General features: G+C 39.8%; 1 protein-coding gene across 16 annotated transcripts in view; it reads left to right on the top strand.

Moving 5' to 3' along the window:
• Positions 1 to 22,714, top strand: part of MAGI2 (membrane associated guanylate kinase, WW and PDZ domain containing 2) — a 1,406,842-nt gene that overhangs the window by 1,067,171 nt on the left and 316,957 nt on the right. For 11 of the 16 annotated variants that reach the window (XM_070469811.1, XM_070469809.1, XM_070469810.1 and 8 more), the window contains 2 exons: positions 8,687 to 8,808; positions 10,960 to 11,145. In XM_070469811.1, coding sequence (XP_070325912.1) covers positions 8,687 to 8,808; positions 10,960 to 11,145 — 308 coding nt within the window. The remainder of the gene's footprint in view (positions 1 to 8,686; positions 8,809 to 10,959; positions 11,146 to 22,714) is intronic. The other 5 variants (XM_020903091.2, XM_020903019.2, XM_070469808.1 and 2 more) reach the window with 1 other exon arrangement.

Genomic DNA, 22,714 nt, shown 5'->3' with positions numbered 1-22,714 from the left:
CCCCATTGGAATACAGACCTCCTTGGTGAAAGGGTTGTATTGCATTCATTTCTGTGTTCCCAGTGAGTTGCACACTGATACATTGACGAATGTGTGTGAGAGACTTCAAAGACTGAAGTCAGTGAGTGAGAGTGGCAAATACCAGTGGAGGAGTAATTTATCTAGTTTTGTCTCAGTACAGAAAGATGTTGAAATAGTGTTGTCATTTAGTTTTCTTCTAGATAAACTCAATCATACCTCTAAGTTTATAACTCACTACTTTTGCTCAATCTAGAAGCAAAAGGTTAGCAATACCTATGATAACAATAACCTCCTACTGAACCCAGAAACAAAATTTAAGACAGGTTTTTTTTTTTAATGAAAATGAGAAGAAAGGGATAGAAAACCTTTTTAAATGCATGCCTACTGGCTCTGAAATTTTGGAAAATGAGTTTACATAACTGGTAGGTCCTGAGGGCTTCATGACATGAATGATAGGGCACAATGTCATTTCTGCTGAGAGTAAAATATCAAGTTTGCCATGTAATTGGTGAATAGCAATGGCTAGGTGATTAATCCCACTTCTATATAGGGTACACATAAAATACACATTACATGTCAGTGTCTTAACATAGCACTACTACTGGGGAAGAGAAGAGAGCTCATTTATCTGAAAATATACCCACATTTGGAAAGCTCTGCCTGGAGGGGGGTGAGGGGGCAGACTCCTTAGCTGTGAGAGTTTCAGCACCAATGTAAGAATACTCTTCTCAGTCGGCCATGAGTCCACCTCCCACCTGGACGCTATGACCCCAGGTCAGACACCCTCATGTCCAGAAAGAGCAAGAGAACTTGTGAGTGACTCAATCTTCCAACACATATTCATAAAGCAAATCTACATTTCCCTCAGGCACAGTAGGGAATAATGAATGAGCATTCATAGAAAGAAAATGATCACATAAGTGTTAGAACTGGGAAGAAATCTTTCAAGAGGCAGGATTCTATTAGTCTGTTCTTTTTTTTTTTTAATGCTCCAAGTGAAATAGATTTAATTATTCCATTTATCCAAAGCTCATTTTTTAAAATAAAGTATATTTAAAACATTAGTGTTTGAAGTAGTGCTTTTAAAATTTGTATTTTCAAAACATTGTAAGGCACCCATCATATTATGGAAAGCCCATTTCATAGCTCTTTTTGTTTCTATTTTATCTCCCCTGCTAAACTATGTGTCTGATTGATCTTTGCCCACCCCTGCACCCCCTACCACAGTGCCCAGCAAACACCATTTGAGAAACAAACGTTTGATGAAGCACGATAGCATTTATTGAGTACTTACATCCAGGTACCGGTCTTAAGTGATATACTCAACTTATTTAATATGCCCAACAACTTTATGAGGTGATGTTACTTTCATCCCATGGTTATAGATGAAAAATTCTGAAGCACAGGGAGGGTAAATAACATGCCCAAGATCACATTCTAGGATGGGATTGGGGGGAGGCTTGGATGTAAACACCAGTAACATGAGTGCAGTGACCAAGTTCTTAATACAGTGCCCCACCTTCAGTCAAAAGGGTTGGCCCCAGAAGACCCCTGCAGTGTTATTATTGTCTTATTAGTTTCTGAAGCAAAAGGAAGCTTTTATTCCACTTATCTAGACTGAATAGTAGAGAAAACTTTATGGGATCTTCTCAGTTTGTTTTAAAGTGAATAAAAATACAGACAGGGAGGGGGGCAGAGTATGTGTTTGGCTGCCCATGTAGCTGCAGTTTAAGGCTTCAGATGTGAGGAGGCGACATGCACTTTGCTAACCATCCTGGAGTGTGGGAGTCAGAATTAGGGTCAAAGAAAAATTGTGGAATCCAAGCAACCAGGAAATTCGTACTGTGATTCCACTCAGGAATTATTTTCTTAAAAACGAAAATGCTCCAAATAAAATAGATTTGGGGAAGCCCCGGAAGGAGCCTATTTGCATAGATGGGATGACATATTGAACAGCAACCCCAAACATCAAGCTAACCTTTCCACACCCGGTGCTGAGTGGCTGCCTCCTGGTGCTCCCACATTTTGTCCCTTACATAGTGCCATTCCATATGAGCACATCTCTGTTATAACACAAGAGAGCAGGTCCACATCTTTCCGAAGCAAAGTGGATGACTTTTTCACTATCACAAGAAAGTCTCGAAAGATTCTGTTTTGCAGGATTCCATGGGTCATTACCCAGATGCAGATTGGTTATAGCTCATAAACTGGCCCTAAGCTTCACCTGAAGTTCTGTCACAACATATATTTTATGGGAGAGTTAAACTGGAAAACAGCAAGATCTATGACCTTTCATGCCTGCCTGCCTCCATCCAGATATTTATGCACCAAACATTTCTTGAGCACAGGCTACCTCATGCTTTGGAGTCATTAGTGTAGCCACCTTGATCACCTTGAAAATATTTTACTCGTGGTACAATCTCCATTTGAAAGGTACTTTCTTCCTCTCTCACGTTGACCAAACGATCTATTTATAAACTGTCAACCAAAGTCAAGATGGTGTGAGAGTGGCCAGTGGGTGCAAAAAGTGTTATTGGTGACTACGTGCTAAAAATGTCCCTTTCCACAAACCCAGGAGAAGCAAGATGGGGAGTGAACAGGTTGGACTATGGATGGAGCACTGTTAGTGAGGGTCAGACCACAGCCTTCATCGCCCAGCAGACCTGTCCTGTGGGTACTGATGGGCTCAGGACATGAGGCATTCCCCTTGTTTCCTCCATTTCCTCCCCACGGTGAAGGACGTTGCAGTCAAACAGGACTCCGACCTGGGACTACCTTTGACAGCATGTCATCCAAGCTGCCATAAATATTTCCTTCCCTCTGTGCATGTCTGAAACTTTCATTTGCGTGTGTCCTCTCTTCTTGAGCGAAAGAACATTTGTTAATACTCCCCAAGGCCAAGTACAGAAAAGAAACTTCTAGTTGAATAAAGGACACCTTTGTACACCTTTGCAGCTTCCATCTCTGGGGATTGCAACCCTAGCTGCATAAGAGAGTGATCTGGAAAGCCCTTTTTTTTTAATGTCAAGCCATATACCCTATTTGGAGATTGTGACTCCATTGAGTTAGGGTGTGCCTGAATTCTCTCTGTTGTTTTTTTTTTTTTAGTTATTCAGGTTCATCCAGAACTACAAAGTACTGCCACATGCAAACTTATCTTATGTTTCCATTCCGTAATGAGAGTGTGGGAGAGGTAAGCTGCAAATGAGTGACTATACTGGCAAAGAGAACAGGTGATGGAAGGCATCCTTGAATATCCTTTTGCCATTCCCATGTGGAAGGATCTCATATCAGTAGTCTTTCATTTCTGAAATGGGCTGTTGGGATCTACCCTCCTCAGAATACTTCTCTTATCCCCTTAGCTCTTAACGACTAAAAATTCTATTACTAAAATGAAATAATAGACTAGATATAAGAATAAGAATTTTTGATAGTTTCCTGTCAAAAATAAGAATTTTTGACAAGATAGTTCCTGTCCTGTATAGAACTGGATGAGCTGGCTAATAATTCCCTCACACAGTCTTTAAAAAAATGAAGAGGAGGATGACATATGTCATTCACATCCTTTTACACATTGTAAGATCCCCAAATCCTTGCTAAAAGGGCTAGAAGCTATTGATACTGGAAGCAGAAGGAAGACAAGGCTTCCTTACTCAGCGATGATCATATTTCTTTGTGATAGGTCTTTTAAAGCTTGGGAGCATTTTAAATTTTAAATGAATGACTCTATTTGTGACAATGTAAATGTTCTGTAGCAATTAGCTCAGGACACTAAAGCCATCCCCAGCTTCCACTATTTGTCAGGAACAAGTCATTCTAGATGAGTTCATTGGTATTTTTCATTCTCTGTGAAATGTAGAACTTCAGTTTAATGGTGAATGGAATCTTTTCAACATACTTTCCATAAAGCAAGTGGCTGCACATTGACTTTTCTAAGGAAGTAATTACATGCATGTGGCAGGTTGGAGGAATCCAATTGTGTAGTAAAACTACCCCGGAAAGCTCTTGTAATGTATTGTCTAAGGATAAAGTTATGAACATGATGAATAATGACCTAGAGAAATAGGAACAGAATTGTTGGGAAATGAAGAAAGATGGTAACTTTGGGATACCTCAGAACTGTTTCTAGTTTCTCAAAATTAATAACATTTATTTGCAGACAAAAGTTTTAAAACACATACTCAACACTTAACAACAAAATATATATACGTTATCTCTCACTGTGTCCAGTGCTTAGTATACAAAGTTGAATAACCTGTGGACCCTATACACAGGTATGTACAATATCAAGAAGGAAATAAATATGAAAATCAACCATGAAAACACAGTATGATTGGGTTGTTAGATGAATTATTGTGACATTATCATTTAAGATGTTGTACACTACATCACAAAAATATCTTTATCCAAGATCCAGAAAGAATGATCTCATGAGCCTGAATAACAGGAATACTATGTCCTTTAGAACCACCATCTTGAGTTTATCTTAAATATTCCAAAGAATATAACTTGTTTCTTTTTCCTGCTGTATTAGCATCTTGAAAGCTCAATACTAATTTGCAGCATAACTCTAGTAAACAAATAGGATCCTGTATTATTAATTTTGTCTCTTGATCTTCCACCTAGACTCAACTAACTCCTCCATTGATTTTGTTTACTTCTCCTTATTGTTGTTCTTTAAAAAGAACAAATTCTCTCAACAATGAGTCAATGTATAAGAAAATAGATAAACTGATGACAGAAGTTTATTGGAGGTTTTATGTGCTAACCAAGGGGAGGAGCATAAAACAGGTTTGGAATGTTGCTGGGTGAGGGTGGAGAAAGAGTTATGGGACAGATGGGAAAAGCATTGTAGAAATAATGATAACAACAGCAATTGCACTTACAAATATAGTAATAGTAATAGGGAATAACTATACCTTGAGGAGGAAAGTTGGAAGGAAAGTTATGACCAACCTAGAGAGCATATTATAAAGCAGAGACATTACTTTGCCAACAAAGGTCCATCTGGTCAAGGCTATGGTTTTTCCAGTGGTCATGTATGGATGTGAGAGTTGGACTGTGAAGAAAGCTGAGCACCAAAAAATTGATGCTTTTGAACTGTGGTGTTGGAGAAGACTCTTGAGAGTCCCTTGGACTGCAAGGAGATCCAACCAGTCCATCCTAAAGGAAATCAGTCCTGGGTGTTCATTGGAGGGACTGATGTTGAAGCTGAAACTCCAATCCTTTGGCCACCTGATGTGAAGAGTTGACTCATTGGAAAAGACCCTGATGCTGGGAGGGATTGGAGGCAGGAGGAGAAGGGGACAACAGAGGATGAGATGGCTGGATGGCATTACCGACTCAATGGACATGGGTTTGAGTAAACTCCGGGAGTTGGTGATGGACAGGGAGGCCTGGCATGCTGCGATTCATGGGGTCGCAAAGAGTCAGACACGACTGAGCAACTGAACTGAACTGAACTGATATCTTGAAGAATAAACAACTATACTTTATAATTGTGGGGTTCTCCCTGTATATCTGTACTTTGCAAATATTACTTCTCATATCTTCACCACAACCCCAAGAAGTAAATATTAATGTCCCCATTTTGCAGGTGAGGATATCGATGGTCAGAGAACTTGGTAATTTGCCTCAGATGCTACCTCAAACCCAGGCTCTCTTTCCTAAACTGCTTCACCACTGATACTCTAAATCTCAGAGGAAGAGAGGAGAGGCTTGATAGGATATTGCTGATTCCAGTGAAAGTAAAAGTCACTCAGTTGTGTCTGACTCTTTGTGACCCCATGGACTATACAGTCCATGCAAGTCTCCAGGCCAGAATACTGGAGTGGGTAGCATTTCGTTTTTCCAGGGGATCTTCCCAACCCAGGGATCGAACCCAGGTCCCCCGCATTTAGGTGGATTCTTTACCAACTGAGCCTCAAAGGAAGTCCAGGAATACTGGAGTGTGTAGCTGTTCCCTTCTCCAGCAGGTCTTCTCAACCCAGGAATAGAACTAGGGTCTCCTACATTGCAGGCAGATTCTTTACTAACTGAGCTATGAGGGAAGTTTGCTGATTCAAATTGAAATCTTCATATTACATCAGAAATATTATTTCCAACTCTGCCCTTACTCATCTCTGTACCTTTGGCTGCATCACCTTGCACCTTTTGCTTACAATCCTGGTGGGAGGGGAGGCAGTATTCTGCCCATCTGAGAAATGGAAGATGCTAACATTTCAGGCTTAACAATTTGTGCAGGGTCAAGCAGCTAATCAAGCAGCAGAGCTGGATTTTGAATCCAGGACACCCTGACCCCGTGTGGCAGCAGCTCCCCTGCCCCAGCTCTTGTGAGAAAGTACTTAGATACTGCAGTCATCTTGGCAGGTTTCTGGCAATCACTTTTCTGCCTCAACAGGAATTCAATTCAGTTCAGTAGCTCAGTTGTGTCCGACTCTGTGCGACCCCCATGGGCTGCAGCACACCAGGCCTCCCTGTACATCACCAACTCCCGGAGTTTACTCAAACTCATGTCCATCGAGTCAGTGATGCCATCCAACCATCTCATCCTCTGTCATCCCCTTCTCCTCCTGCCCCCAATCCCTCCCAGCATCGGGGTCTTTTCCAATGAGTTAGCTCTTCGCACCAGGTGGCCAAAGTATTGGAGTTTCAGCTTCAACATCAGTCCTTCCAATGAATATTCAGGACTGACTTCCTCCAGGATGGACTGGTTGATTCTCCCTGCAGTCCAAGGTACTCTCAAGAGCCTTCTCCAAAACCCACAGATCAAAAGCATCAATTCTTCGGTGCTCAGCTTTCTTTATAGTCCAACTCTCACATCTATACATGACCACTGGAAAAACCATAGCCTTGACCAGATGGACCTTTGTTGGCAAAGTAATGTCTCTGCTTTTTAATATGCTGTCTAGGTTGGTCATAACTTTCCTTCCAAGGAATAAGTGTCTTTTAATTTCATGGCTGCAGTCACCATCTGCAGTGATTTTGGAGCCCCCAAAAATAGTCTGCCACTGTTTCCACTGTTTCCCCATCTATTTGCCATGAAGCAATGGGACCAGATGCCATGATCTTAGTTTTCTGAATGTTGAGCTTTAAGCCAATTTTTTCACTCTCCTCTTTCACTTTTATCAAGAGGCTCTTTAGTTCTTAACAACAGGAATTATCTTACTCATATTAACAGAAAATTGGTGGTTAAGATTTGGTTTCTCTTACCTCCTTTTGTTTCTTATGAATATTTATAGACCTAAGATGAGAGGACTGTGTGTGCACATCATGTGTGCACTTCTCAGTGTGAAATCATACATTGAGAAAGAGAAGGTATGTAGGTAAAGCCTGCATTTTTAGAGACATCATACAAGTACCAGCCTGGTCACTTCTGGGAATGTGATTTAGAGCAAGTCATTCAGTCTCTTGTATGTCAGTCTCATCACCTTTAGAATGGGGATAATTAGAATTCTAGACTATTATCATGAGACTTAACTGAGAAAATTTATATAAGGTACCTGGCATAGAAAGTGAATGTCATTCAGTCATGTCCGACTCTTCACGACCTCATGGACTGTAGCCCGCCAGGCTCCTCTGTCCATGGAATTTTCCAGACAAGAATACTGGAGTGGGTTGCCATTTCCTTCTCCAGAGGATCTTCCTGACTCAGGGATCAAACCTGGGTCTCTTGCATTGCAGGCAGGCGCTTTACCATCTGAGCCACCAGGGAAGTCCCTTAAGTACTAATTGTTCATTCCTCTTCTAAGCCCTCTCCTCTTCATACTCTCATACCATAACTCTGGTTTTTTTGTACAAAGAACCAAAATCAGTGTACATGCCAATCCTCTGGTATGCAGAGGCATATGCAGAAAAAATAGTTACATGAGTATTCCTAGGCAAGGTTGTGGTTCCCACCCTTTCTATGGATAAAGAGCTTTAAATTTTATACAAATATGGATCATACTCTAAGGATACTATAAGGAATTCTTAAAGTCTAAGCCCTTAGTTTAGCTGATCCATACTTGCTTAAAGATACTCTGTATCTGATATCTGGAAGTTTATTGTCTCACTAGGAAGACTGTAAATACTCTCCTTTTGAGTGATCTCTCAGCATCAGTCAACCTAAAGGTATTCTACAAGTTAATGTTGTTAACATAAATTCCACACATATATATCATTAGGGATCTTTCTCCCCGTATTCGAGACCTTTAATACAGGTCCGCCAATTTCTAAAATGTGTAGACTTTAGTTGCTATAAGAGTAAGACAATCAGTGAATTGCCTTTTTACTTATCTTGTTGAATTTTACAAAGTTTCGATAACCCTTTTTTCTTCAGCACCATTTGGTATAAATTTCATTTGTTGGCCACATATTTAAGTGCACCAAACTCATCTCAAATCAACACAGTAGACCAGAAAGTAAGTGCATATTCTAGCTCTTTTGGCTGAATCATGCATAATTTAAATACAATACCTTATGAAAGAGCTACTGGGCCCTCTCTTGTCACAGAAACATGCATTGTACATAAGCCGCCCCAGCAGAGGCCTGACTGTGCCTGGTGAGGCTTCAACTATAACCATGTAAGGTATCTCGTACTCAGCTGCATTCTGTAGAGCCGTCCATTTGTTCTCTTAAATGACTTTGCGCCATTATTATTCTAATTTGAAATTTTATTTTTCAGCCACATAAATAGAAGAACACAGTTTGAAAACCCTGTCCTGGAAGCAAAAAGGAAGCTACAGCAGCATAACATGCCCCACACAGAACTTGGAACAAAGCCCCTGCAGGCCCCAGGTTTCCGAGGTTAGTACCTGTCAATGCTCAGTGTTTCAAAGGGAAAGACTGTCTCTCAAATTGCCTGCCCTTCCAAATATGCCTTTAGCTCCAGCCCTTTCATATAATTGATTTGCTCTCCCCAAACCACTTAGTTAGCTTTAGCTGGGTGTTTGCTCTGGCTCTAAAAGCATGTACTTAGCAGTCAGGAGGGAAGTTAACACTGGGGCAGCCCTGCACAGGAATTTATAGCAGGTTGCCAGGTGGAGATGAATGGGTGTGCCAGTGATACCGGAAACTGCAGAGATTCATAGGGACTCTTAAGTTTTCCTCACATGACCAAGCACGAGAATGAGGCTTGTTCTCCTTTGTGACAGTAGACAGCTCCTCATCGACAGTTCCTAGGCCCAAACCCGCCCGCCCCCTCGCCGGCCGGGAGCGGTCCCGCAGCATGAGTGACCTGGCTCACTACGGGAGCCCCCTCCCTGGGAGGCCCTGGCGCATCGGTATGTCCTGGGCCGCTTGCGGCACCTGAATTCACCCCGGGGCCACGTGCGGGGATGAGATGCTGCGCACACTTCGCATGTCTTAGTGAGCTCTTACACGTGAAGGCACGGGGAGGCGCTGGTAGTTGGGAGGCCCAGTTATGCCTGCGGATGAATTCACACGCTTTCACTGCAGGACCATCAAGATGAATGTAAAAGTCTCACACTGAACTTCTCTCCAAAGTGTAAACTTTATTTTCATAAAGGAAACATAGGTGGCATTTATATTTTAACGAAGCCCTCTTTTTCGTACAGATATGTGTGATATGTAAACAATGTAAGGGCTTTTCTGGTGGCTCAGCGGTAAAGAACCCCCCTGCCAATGCAGGAGATGAGGGTCCGATCCCTGGGTGGTGAAGATGACCCGGAGAAGGAAATGGCAACCCAGTGCAGTGTTCCTGCATGGGAAATCCCCTGAACAAAGGAGCCTGGTGGGCTACCATCAATGGGGTTACAAAAGAGTCAGATATGGCTTAAGGATTAAGCCACAACGAAACAATGTAAAATCCCAATATATGGCCCTCATTACTTTATAGTTTATCCATTACATATCACCCAAAATGGAGCAATAACAGAATACTTAAACTTAGTCACCAGGTACAGTCTGGTTCTTATAAATATTAAATCATGTTACTCAAAATGGAACAACTAAAAATAAATATATATAAATATACTTGACTGTATAGCATTTAAAGCATGACTATTATTTTTAAAGCATTTGAAATATGTAGGTTGGGAAGATCCCCAGGAGAAGGGAAAGGCTACCCACTCCAGTATTCTGGCCTGGAGAATTCCATGGACTATATAGTCCGTGGGGTCACAAAGAGTCAGACATGACTGAGTGACTTTCACTCACTCATACTTATTACAGATCATAGCTGGAAACCAAATTACTAGTTAAACCTATATGAGTGGGTTCAAGATCTTTTCAGATTATTTGGGTATATAATTTGAATGTGTCAACATATTGCTACTGACTGTGTTACTTTTACATTCATGATTATATTTAGAGATACTGACTTGCCACTTGCTCACATTTTAGAGTATACTAATTGCTATCAGGTCAGTAAGAAACAGATTTGTCTGGTTATCTTCACAGTATATTATAAGCAGCAGCTAACTCAGTCCCACAGCTAGGCATTCTTTCTAATTAATTTAGACATTTGAGGAGATGCTAACATTCTAGTGCTCCTACTTTTTGTTAGACAAAATAGTCCATTCTGGCTTCTAGTCCTCTCCCTTCAAGGTTTTGGGCAGGCCCAGCCTCTGACACAAACCTCCTACCTGGACCCTTTCAGAACAAGAGGAATGGACCCACATGTGTCTGGATGATGTTAAGCTTTGTCTTTGTCTGTTCAGCCCTTTATAAGCATAAGAAAGTGAGTTTAGTGAGTAGACACACTGCCTTGGCAAACTCTGTCTAATCCCAGAAGCTCTGTCACGTTTTCCTGCATTCCTGGGCCAGCTCTGTGTTTGTGGCAAGTGCTCAGAGGGTTGCACTCACAGTCACACCTGCTTGCATTTACCATAATTTACCGACAGTTGCTCTTGGGGTTGCTGTTCAGTGGCTGACTTTCGCCGTGTAAGAACGTGCCTTAACTGCCATGCTTTTTCTTTTTTAACTTTTACTGGCCAGTAGAAAAGCCACTCTTTACCCGGGATGCCTCCCAGTTGAAGGGAACGTTTCTCAGCACCACGCTCAAAAAGAGCAACATGGGGTTTGGATTTACCATCATTGGTGGAGACGAGCCTGACGAGTTTCTGCAGGTGAAAAGTGTGATTCCAGACGGGCCTGCAGCACAAGACGGGAAAATGGAAACAGGTAAGTCCCTTAACACTTTAGAAAATTGTTTTGCAATGTCTTTTCTAAGACAAATGTGAGAAACTTCTTTTTTGTGTATTTTTAATTTGAAGGTCAAAGGTCACTTCACTGAAGGGAAACCTCAAATCACGTCTCCCCTGAATTTAACAACATCAAGTTGAAGTAGCTTGGAACTCTAAATATCATTTTTGTCTCATTTTTCTGACTGCCCCTCTATTTGCTGGATTCAGTGAACCCTGGAGATTGACACTTTTCTGATTTATTTCTGGAGTCCCTTCTTAGGAATTTGATTAACATTTCGTACTTTTCTAGCTTATAAAAAGCTATTGATGTTTTAAAAATCTGTGTTAATCTTGTAGTATTCTCAGACTAAATTGCCCAGATTAGTTATTTAAATACGCTTATCTCATAGAAAAAAATTATTAATGGTACTCATCTTTATATATTCCCATACAGTATTTTAATACATAAGTTTTTTCTCTAGTCCTTATGCATTAATTTTCATGTGCATGTCCTTGGATGTCTATCAAATTATGATTAAAATTCATTTAACATGGAAATGCAGAGTCTAATTGTTAAGGGCAAGGAAATATGAAAGGTGCACAGAGGTAGAAAAAATCATAATGAACTAAGTTTGATTTTGCAGTCTGATTCTTAAATTCTCCTACTTGGTCCATGACCTGGAATTAGTCCCATAATTTATGAATACTACTTTCCTTATCTGGAAAATGGAGAAGAAATCAAATTTGATCTTGTGTATTTAAAATATTGATTGAAGAATTTTGGAGTATTGTTTTTGAAATGTCTTCACTTCAGTCCAGTCACTCAGTCATGTCCCACTCTTTGAGACCCCATGAACCGCAGCACGCCAGACCCCCCTGTCCATCACCAGCTCCTGGAGTTCACCCAAACTCATGTCCATTAAATCAGTGATGCCATCGAACCATCTCATCCTCTGTCACCCCCTTCTCCTTCTGCCCTCAATCTTTCCCAGCATCAGGGTCTTTTCAAATGTCTTAGAAAATTGCAAAATGCAGTAACTATGTTTTACCATTTCACACTTTACTCACCGTTGATATAATTTATGGTATTTACTTACTGAAGTTCATGGGTCTTAGTAGATAAAGAATTACTTTTGAGGAAAAGTTATACCATTGGTATTCTCTATATATTTATTGATTGCAATTCTGTGGATTTTAAAGTGGTTTGCATACAAAGAGACAACATAAAATTGAGGTCTTCATCTGTTATTTTGAATTTCAAAGATGACTCTTTATTAAATGTTTCCTATGGAAATAACATCTTTTCAAATTCACCTCATGAGTATATTTGTCACTGCCACTCATTAGTGAGGAAGGTATTTGATAGATGTTACATTTTCTTAAATTTGAGTAAAGTTTCAAAACTCATCACATTTTTCAAATGCTATTATTGTGAAAATCATGTGTACATACTTTTCTAAGAGTAAGTTAGAGAATGTCCAACTCTGCTGCTCCTCTAGTGAGATTTTACTAAACAGTCACACCTTCATGTTGCCCCCAAATCATAGAGAAACATCAAAAGACTCAGTTAAAAAGCATTCTGTCATTTTCAACTAGAATATGAGGAAATAATGGCGTTAATAACCATCTTAGTAGAGGGAAAGTGATCCCCAGTGCTTCTGAACTTCAGTGAAATATTTAACAAACTCATTTCTTTTTTTTTGATCAATATTTTTATTGAAGTATAGTTGATTTACAATTTTGTGTTAATTTCTGCTGTAAAATGATTCAGTTATACATTATTTTTTATATTCTTTTCCATTATGCTTTATCATAGGATATTAAATACATTTCTCTGTGCTTGTTGTTTATCCATTCTATATATAAAAACTAACATCTGCTAACCCCAACCTCACTCTTCACCCCTCTGTCAGCCACTTCCCCCTGGGAAACCACTACATCTGTTTTGTATGTCCCTGATTCTGTTGCCATTTCATAGATAAGTTCATTTGTGTCATATTTTAGATTCCACAGCTAAGTGATATTATATGGTATTGGTCTTTCTGACTTACTTCACTTAGATGAAATCTCTAGTTGGATGCATGTTGCTACAAATGGCACTATTTTGTTCTTTTTATGCCTTAGCAGTGTTCCATTGGATATATGTACCACATCTTTTTTATCCATTCGTCTGCTGATGGATGTTTAGGCTGTTTCCATATCTTGGCTATTGTGAAGAGTGTTACTATGAACATAGGGATTTGTGTATCTTTTTGAATTAGTTTTGTTTGCTTATATGCCCAAGAGTAGGGTTGTTGGATCATATGGGAATTCTATATTTAGCTTTTTGAGGAAACTATGTACTCTTTTCCAGTGCACCAACTTATATTCTTACCAAGAGTGTAGGACAGTTCCCTTTTCTCCACATCCTCTCCAGCATTTATTATTTGTAGACTTTGATGATAGCCATTCTGACCCATATGAGGTGGTATCCATTATAGTTTTGATTTGCATTTCTCTAATAATTAGCAATGTTGAGCATCTTTTCATGTGCCTGTTGGCCATCTTTGCTTCTTATTTGGAGAAATGTCTATTTATTTCAATGGGTTGTTTCATTATTGCTGTTACTGAGCTGTATGAGTTGCTTATATATTTTGGAAAAAAGCCCATATCTGTCATATAGTTTGCAGACACTTTCTCCCATTCCTTAGGATTTCTTTTTGTTTTGTTCATGTTTTATTTCACCCTTTTGCTATATAAAAGCTTATAAGTTTGATTAGGCTCATTTGTTTATTTTGTTTTTATTTCTATCGCCTTGGGAGACTGACCTAAGAAAACAATGGTACAATTTATGTCAGAGAATGTTTTCCTATGTACTCTTCTAGGCATTTAATGGTGTCATGTGTTATATTTAAGTCTTTAAGTCATTTTGAGTTTATTTTTGTGCATGGTGAGAAAGTTATGTTCCAACATCATTGATTTACATGTGGCTGTTCAACTTTTCTAACACTACTTGCTGAAGAGACTTTTCTCCATTGTATATTCTTGCCTCCTTTGTTGAAGACCAATTGACTATAGATGTGTGGGTTTATTTTGGCGCTTTCTGTTGTATTCCTTTAATCCGTGTTTTTTGGTGCCAGTACCATACTGTTTTTGAATACTGTAGCTTTGTACTATTGTCTAAAATCTGGAAGCACTATGCCTCCTGCTGCTTCTTTTTCTTCAGAACTGCTTTGGCTATTCTGGGTCTTTTATGGTTTTATATGAATTTTAGAATTATTTATTCTAGTTCTTTGAAAAATGTCATAAGTAATTTGATAGGGATCAGATTAAATCTGTAGATTGCTTTGGGAAGTATGGTTTTAACAGTATTAATTATTCCAAATAAGAACATGGGGTATTTTCCCATTTCTTTTGAGTCACCTTCAGTTGGCAGCCCACTCCAGTACCCTTGCCTGGAGAATCCCATGGACAGAGGAGCCTGGTAGGATACAGTCCACGGGCTCACAGAGTCAGGCATGACTGAGTGACTTCACGTTCACGTTCACTTTTCAGTTTTCCATATTAGTGTTTTATAGTTCTTAGCATATAAGTCTTTCACTTCCTTGGTGAAGTAACAAACTCATTTCTTTTCATTATAAAGGACCCAGTTACTTTTTTCTCTCACCCAATCCATTATTCCGTGTTTCAGAAATAGAAAAAAGCTTCTTTCAGTGTAAACTTAAAAGACCAAAGGAATTCCCTGACGGTCCAGTGGTCAGCGCTCTGCTCTTCTGTTGCAGGTAGCACAGGCCCGATCCCTGGTCAGGGAAATCAGATCCCACATGCCACACAGCCAAAATAAATAAATACATAACAACACAAAATTAAACGGCTTGCACAATAGCGCTTTTTCTCTTTTCATTTATTTTCCTAGTTTGCCATGCTCCTACAGTCTCAGTTAGCCTACGCAACAACAAAGTCAAAGATTTTATTTAGAATTTAGCTGATTTTCTTCTTTTAGGATAATCACTGAACAGGTCCTAATAGGAGAAGAACCTAGGATTTCATTCTATTCACCATCTCCTATTTATTCTTCTCTTTATTTATTCAACAAACACTTGTTACACTCTGGCTTTTCACAGTCATCACTGTCCCCCAGGACTACAAAGATGAATGTGACAATAGCCAGGCTCTTGAGGAGTTTGCATCTAGGAGGAGTTTTACATAAATAAACAAGTAATTGTAACACAGAACTAATAGGATGAGTCTGTAATAACCATGGTGTTGGCACTAAGTCAGTAGAGTCAGGGGAGGACACAACTGAAGTTTTTTAAATGTGTTTCTAACTGAATAATTTTATTAGGCTTTTTAGGGGTGATAATTTCTCTCATCAGAGAATAATATTGAAATCTACTGCTTATTAGTCAAAAATATTGTGTTCATGTTTAATTGTAATAGGATTTTAAAATTCCATAAATTACAGTAGAGGGAATGGCTGTTCAGTTGAGCAAATAGTGAATACCCATATGTGACAGGCATTCTGATAATTATTTGGGATGCAAAAATGAGGATACAAATGTTTCTACCCTTAAGAAGTTTATAGTATAGACATAATGAGTGATTTGTTAGTGAATATCTATAACAGTGCAAACAAAAATATGTACAAAGTTCAGAATGAGTACAGAGGAAGGTGGGTCTGATTCATTGTGAAGGGCTTAGGGATGGCCTCACAGAAGATGATGTCTGAGAGAGTTTTCAATGTTGAATAGACATTTGCTAGGTGAACAAGTAAAGAGACCCATAGGAAGAAGAAAATAGCAATGTGCAAAAGCACAGTAGTGAAGCATACCTAGGAAAAGATTTATATGCCATCTCAGCATAGGTTAATATTTCACCTTCAGTGGTATCAAGTATGAGAAGTACCAAGTAAAAAAATAATCATAATTATTTGAATTATGAATTGATGAATTAATGGCAATGATGAATTATTTAGGCTTGTAGCAAACATTAGAGAATAGTGTATGGTCATATATCCTCAAACAAAAGCATGTAAATGCATGAATACCTATATATAAAAGTTTTCTCATATAAGGTTTAACCAATTAGGTGTCAAGATTTACTCTATGATTGATGTTTTCTTTACTTGTATATTCCTAGAACTTAAAACAGTGCCAGGCAAATAACAGGCACTTAGTAAATACTTGGCTGGTTGGTTGGGTGGATGGATGGATGGATGGATGGATGGGAACATTTCAGAAATTTAAAGGTGAAATTTGAATTTTCTGAATTCCACTTTTCCAGTATAGCCTAGTTGATGCTAATTGGACTAATTTTTGTGAGTTTTTGTTTGTTTGTTTGTTTAGTTGCTAAGTCATGTCCAAACACTTTTTGCAATCCCATGGACTGTAGCCCGCCAGGCTCCTCTGCCCATGGAATTTTCCAGGCAAGAATACTTGAGTGGGTTGCCATTTCTACCTCTAGGGGATCTTCTCAACCCAGTCACCTCCTGCATTGGCAGGCAGATTCTTTACTATCAAACCACCAAGGAAGCCCAATAATTTGCCATTAAAGCAAAAACAAATAACTTTTCCAGTTTCTGGATAAAATTTAAAACACATGTATGTGTTAGGGACAAAATTAGTATCTTTTTTGTAATGATTTCATCTATAAATGAACCTCAAGAGTCAACAAAAATAATAGACACCACAGATATAAACAATAAATCATTCGTATTTTAAAAGTGAGCAATTTCATTTGACATTGAAACAAGCATGAAACTATTTTAATTAGCTTTTCTAGCTCTAGATTATCTCTAGTTTAGGCAAAGAGATGTTAATAGTCTGTTTGGACACAAAGAAAAATCTATTCTACTAAAGTTGACTTATGGTCCTGCACTACAGAAACAAGGGTAGGGTGGGAATTCTTTCTCTCTCAGTCAGCACTGATTCTAGGAAGCAATGGAGACAGGATAAAGAAGGATACCGTGCCCCCGGCTGCTTTTTAGCAACTAATTGAGCCAATCCCTAATGGTCCTATAATTTTACATAAGACGTTTTCTTAGAAGAAATTACTGTAGTGCCCAGAAACCATCCCACTTCTGATTATTAAGGGTTCAACATATCCCAGCAATCATGTGTAGGCACCAGAGATCCTGAGAACATTCTTTAAATTATTTTAAAACTCAAGATTGATGTAGCAAGGCTTATGTAGAAACTGCAGAATCTAAAAGAGACTTATCTAACATCCTCCCGTTAAAAAGCTTCCCTCATTACATGATCCTTCGTGTTTTCCCCCAGGCTAAGTTTTGAATCAAGGCTTGTGGTTTTCAACAAATATATGAGGAAGGAAAGTTGACCTATCCATGAAGTTCTTCTATAGATGGGTTGAATTATGAGATCACTCACAGCCCATTAGTGTTTTATTTTTCCCCCCACCATCTTTTAATAATTACCCATTTAGTTAGTGAAATAGCAAGAAACTGTCCAGGAGGCCAACATTCTGACGTTGTCTGGCTCCTGGCATTTCTCCATTTGAGCAGATTGAAGTTGCTGCTTTCACTGGTTGCTACCTCTTTATTGGCTTTTCTAAAAGGGGCACAAAGTTAACTTTGTCCAAATCACTTGGGGAGCATTTTAAAGATGAAACTTCCTGTGCCCCCAGACCTGCTGATTCCAAGTTTCTGGAAGTAGTGTTGGGAATGTATGTTTATGTAATTTTAAAACTTGTAAAAGCAATACATGCACATGATTTTAAAAAATTGAAATATTTATAATGCATAAAAATCTCTTGTGTCCTGCCCCTGTTATCTCAATTTAACAGCTCTAGAAATGACCTCTATGTACTTTCTTTTAGAAAGAGATGAAGCTTTAACTCCTGTATCCCTCACCTGTTCTCCTCCAATTTCCCAACTGAGTTTTACAACTACTTTCAGTAATATTTGTACAAGTTTTGCATTATCATGGCTCTGTAAACTTGTTCGCTGACCCCAGTGGTGGTATATCATTAATACATTTTTTTCCCTGTAAATGGCTTTGTGGTGTTTTCCTTTGTCTTTCTTTATTCTTTTTTTTTTTTTTTTTTTTTGGCAATATCTTTCTTAAAATGATGCTTTCCCCTCTGGCTTCCCTGGTTGCTCAGTGGTTAAGAATCAGCATGCAATGCAGGAGATGTGGGTTCGATCCCTGGGTTGGGAAAATCCCCTGAAGAAGGAAATGGCAACATACTCCAGTATTCTTGCCTGGGAAATCCAATGGACAGAGGAGCCTGATACAGTTCATGGGGTTCAAGAGTCGAACATCACTTAGCAACTAAACCACCACTTTTTCCCTCAAAGCACAAACATATTAGGTTCTTAAAGAGTCCTCATTTTTCTGGGCATCATTTGTCCTCCTACTCCTCTCTGGGCTGGCTTCTTTCTCTTATGTCTCTCCCAAGCAGAGTTCAGGCTTCCCTGGTAGCTCAGATGGTAAAGAATATGCCTGCAATGCAGGAGACCTGTGTTTGGTCCCTGGGTTGGGCCAATCCCCTGGAGTAGGAAATGACAATCCACTCCAATATTCTTGCCTGGAGAATTCCATGGACAAAGGAGCCTGGCAGGCTACAGTCCATGGAGTCGCAAAGAGTCAGAAGCAACTTTCACTTCACTTCACTTCAAGCAGAGTCCACTGTCATCCATATCCATATCTTCTTTTTTCATGGATACTCATTTTACACCAGCACAGTGCTCATATGTCTTGCAATCTTCGATTGTATATTTTTAAAAGTTAAACACTGGACAGGTTGCTTGGGAGTTCTGCATCAGTGACAGGGTTTGAAGGCTGGTCACATTTAACCTGAAGCTCTTAGGCAGGAGTGGAATAGAAAGTCCATTAAATATTTCTTTTTTTTTTTTTTTTTTTTTTTTGAGACACCTCATCTCTGACTTGAGGTAGGTGGTAAGAGCTTTCCATGCAGATATAGCAGGGCAGATTGTCTATATGCTGAATTGTCCAAAAAGATTGTTCAGGTTTTTCTGCAACATCATATGGAAAAATCTCAAATTAACTTTTTGGCCAACCCAACACTTATATCTGATGTTTCCTAATACCAAGCCTTTCTGCGATTCTGCAAAGCAACTGAGAGTCCTTGTCTTTGTTTCTCTTTCCTCCAAAAGCATACTAGAACAGAAAGCAGCACATTCTTTCTATAAAGGGTCAAGTAGTAAATATTTTAGACTTTGTGGACCAGGTGGTCTCTGTCACAGCTGTTGATCTCAGTCATCATGAAATGAATAAAACTATGTTTACAAATACAAGCGCAGCAGGCTTTGCTTTGTGGGCCATAGTTTGCCATCCACTGCTCTAGAATATGCCTTCCAAAGCCATAAGACATCAGTTATCATGTCTTTATCCACAGTCCATATTCTAAAATTCCCTTGAGCTGTGTTGTTTTATAAGGGCCCCTCTCTGTCACAATGGTTCCTCTCCTGTTCTCTTCATTGCCGTAGGTTTATTCATTTTAAAGTCTTTGTTAATATATAATTTATTGAAGTATAGCTGACTTACAGTGTTTCAGGTGCACAGCAGGGTGATTCATTGATACATACACACACATATTATTTTTGATATTATTTTCCATTATGACCAACCTAGACAGCATACTGAAAAGCAGAGACATTACTTTGACAACAAACGTCCGTCTAGTCAAGGCTATGGTTTTTCCAGTGGTCATATACAGATGTGAAAGTTAGACTCTAAAGGAAGCTGAGCACCAAAGAATTGATGCTTTTGAACTGTGGTGTTGGAGAAGACTCTTCAGAGTCCCTTGGGCTGCAAGGAGATCCAACCAGTCCATCCTAAAGAGATCAGTCCTGAATATTCATTGGAAGGACTGATGCTGAAGCTGAAACTCCAGTATTTTGGCCAACTGATGCAAAGAACTGACTCATTTGGAAAGTCCCTGATACTAGGAAAGATTGTGGGCAGGAAGAGAAGGGGACGACAGAGGATGAGATGGTTAGATGGTATTACTGACTCAATGGACATGGGTTTGGGGGAACTCTGGGAGTTGGTAACGGACAGGGAGGCCTGGCGTGCTGCAGTTCATGGGGTCGCAAAGAGTTGGACACGACTGAGTGACTGAACTGAGCTGACTGTAGTTCCCTGTGCTGTAAACCTTTGTTGCTTTTTGCATATCTTTTTTAATTTTTTTAAGATTTTAAAGTCTTTGTTAAAGAGGATAGCTACGTTTGTTCAGTCCGTCATCTTGAACTATAAATCTTTGAATCTGCATTATTATACCTACCGAAGTCTGAGAACCACTGCAAGTAGTGGTAGCAGGAAGTCTCCTTTCCCACTTACTGTACAGATCGGTAAACATTCTCCATCCCAGCCTGACCCTCTCTCAAACAAGCCTATGCTCAAAATTGCTTTGAATGAGTATTTATGAATATTCCTGGGGACTAATTTTTGGGATAGAATTGGTGGCTAGTAGAACAAAGCAGATTAATCTCTATCTTTCATGTCAGGTCAGGGCATTGAACTATGAGCAATTTCACATTCTTCGAGATTTTAATATTCTGAGGTACTCTATCTCATGATTGCATTCTCTGAATGCAATTACCTTTTTGTTTTCTAGAGAACAGCAAAGATTAACCTAGGGCCATGAGTGCTCTGTGGACAAATGACTGCCAGACTCTCAATGTGACAGCTATTACACCTTTAGGGGCCCCCTTCAGAGAAGGCAGTGGCAACCCACTCCAGTACTCTTGCCTGGAAAATCTCATGGATGGAGGAGCCTGGTAGGCTGCAGTCCATGGGGTCGCGAAGAGTCAGACACTATTGGGCGACTTCACTTTCACTTTCGGTGCTCAGATGGTAAAGCATCTGTCTGCAATGCAGGAGACCCAGGTTCGATCCCTGGTTTGGGAAGATCCCCTGGAGAAGGAAATGGCAGCCCACTCCAGTACTCTTGCCTGGAAAATGCCATGGACGGAGGAGCCTGGTAGACTACAGTCCCTGAGGTGGCAAAGAGTTGGACAAGACTGAGCAACTTTACTTTCACTTTCATTTTCGGTAATAAATCTCCTCTTCATGGTTATCCAATGGTTTTCCATCCCACCCTACCACAGCGTCCTTTGGCCTTTCCTAGCCATTATTAGCTTCTTAGCAGTTTGATAAAATCCTAGAGTTGTTCATTAAACATTTCCTGCGGAAAATCTATATGAATAAGAAAGCTTAAGAGTCAGTTCAGAAGTGTTTTCTGTCTTGTTTTCCTACCTCATAATCAACTTATGCCTAGGGCAGACTTCCTTTTGAATTTTGAGCAAATGCTTGTTGGTCTTTCCCATGATGCTTCTCTTATTGACTTGCTGCCTTATAAAAACATTCTAGTGAATCATCCAGTTCTTCATTACCACCTACCTCCACAGGCAGGTGTTCATATTTAGGTGATGTGAACCACATAGATGGTCCTGTCAATTGCCAGAAGCAAATTAATGCAATATTATTTTTTCTATTTTTTGAAGTATCTGTTTAGTTTTCTAGTGCCACATCACAAACCATACAAAAACTCAGTGCTTTAGAAGAACAATCAAACATTTGCTCGTGATTAAACTGGCTTAGAACTCAACATTCAAAACTAAGATCATGGCATCCAGTCCCATCACTTCATGGCAAATTGATGGGGAACCAATAGAAACAGTGACAGACTTTATATTCTTTGGCTACAAAAATCACTGCAGCCATCAAAATAAAAGATGCTTGCTTCTCCCTTGGAAGAATATCTATGACAAACCTAGACAGTGTATTAAAAAATAGAGACATCCCTTTGCCAACAAAAATCCATATAGTCAAAACTACATTTTTTCCAGTAGTCATGTATAGATGTGAAAATTGGAGTATAAAGAAAGCTGAGCACCAAAGAATTGATGCTTTTGAACTGTGGTGTTGAAGAAGACTCTTGAGAGTCCCTTGGTCTGCAAGGAGATCCAACCAGTCCATCCTAAAAGAGATCAGTCCTGGGTATTCCTCAGAAGGACTGATGCTAAAGCTGAAACTTCAATACTTTGGCCACCTGATGCGAAGAGCTGACTCATTTGAAAAGACCCTGATGCTGGGAAAGATGGAGGGCAGTAGGAGAAGGGGACGACAGAGGATGAGATGGTTGGAGGGCATCACTGACTCAATGGACATCAGTTTGAGCAAACTGCAGGAGGTAGTAAAGGACAGGGAAGCCTGGCTTGCTGCAGTCCATGGAGTCACCAAGAGTCAGACATGACTGAGAAACTGAACAGTAACCAATACTTTCTTGCCTGGAATGGACTGTAGTTCTCATCTGCTCATCTCACACTGGGACTCCTGTGCAGCCACCATCGCCAGGAGCTCCCCTGGGGCTGGGAGGTGTGAGGTGACTTCATTCACTGCTGATGCCTCTGCTGGGATGGATGCGAGTCCCCAGGGCTGGCATAGAATTTCTCTTTCCACATGGTCTTGGCTAGTGGGGTGGCTGAATGGTTTATATGCTGGCTTAAGGGCTCCAAGACACCAAAAGAGAAAGCCTTTCAAGGCCTAGCCTGGAACTGGCACAATGTTATAAAATCAAGTCACACGTCAGCCCAGATAAAAGGG

The sequence above is a fragment of the Odocoileus virginianus genome, chromosome 1, assembly GCF_023699985.2.
Source record: "Odocoileus virginianus isolate 20LAN1187 ecotype Illinois chromosome 1, Ovbor_1.2, whole genome shotgun sequence".
Lineage (NCBI taxonomy): Eukaryota > Metazoa > Chordata > Mammalia > Artiodactyla > Cervidae > Odocoileus > Odocoileus virginianus.
The sequence above is the reverse complement of the archived record's forward strand: the minus strand, read 5'-3'. Positions and strand labels throughout refer to the sequence as shown.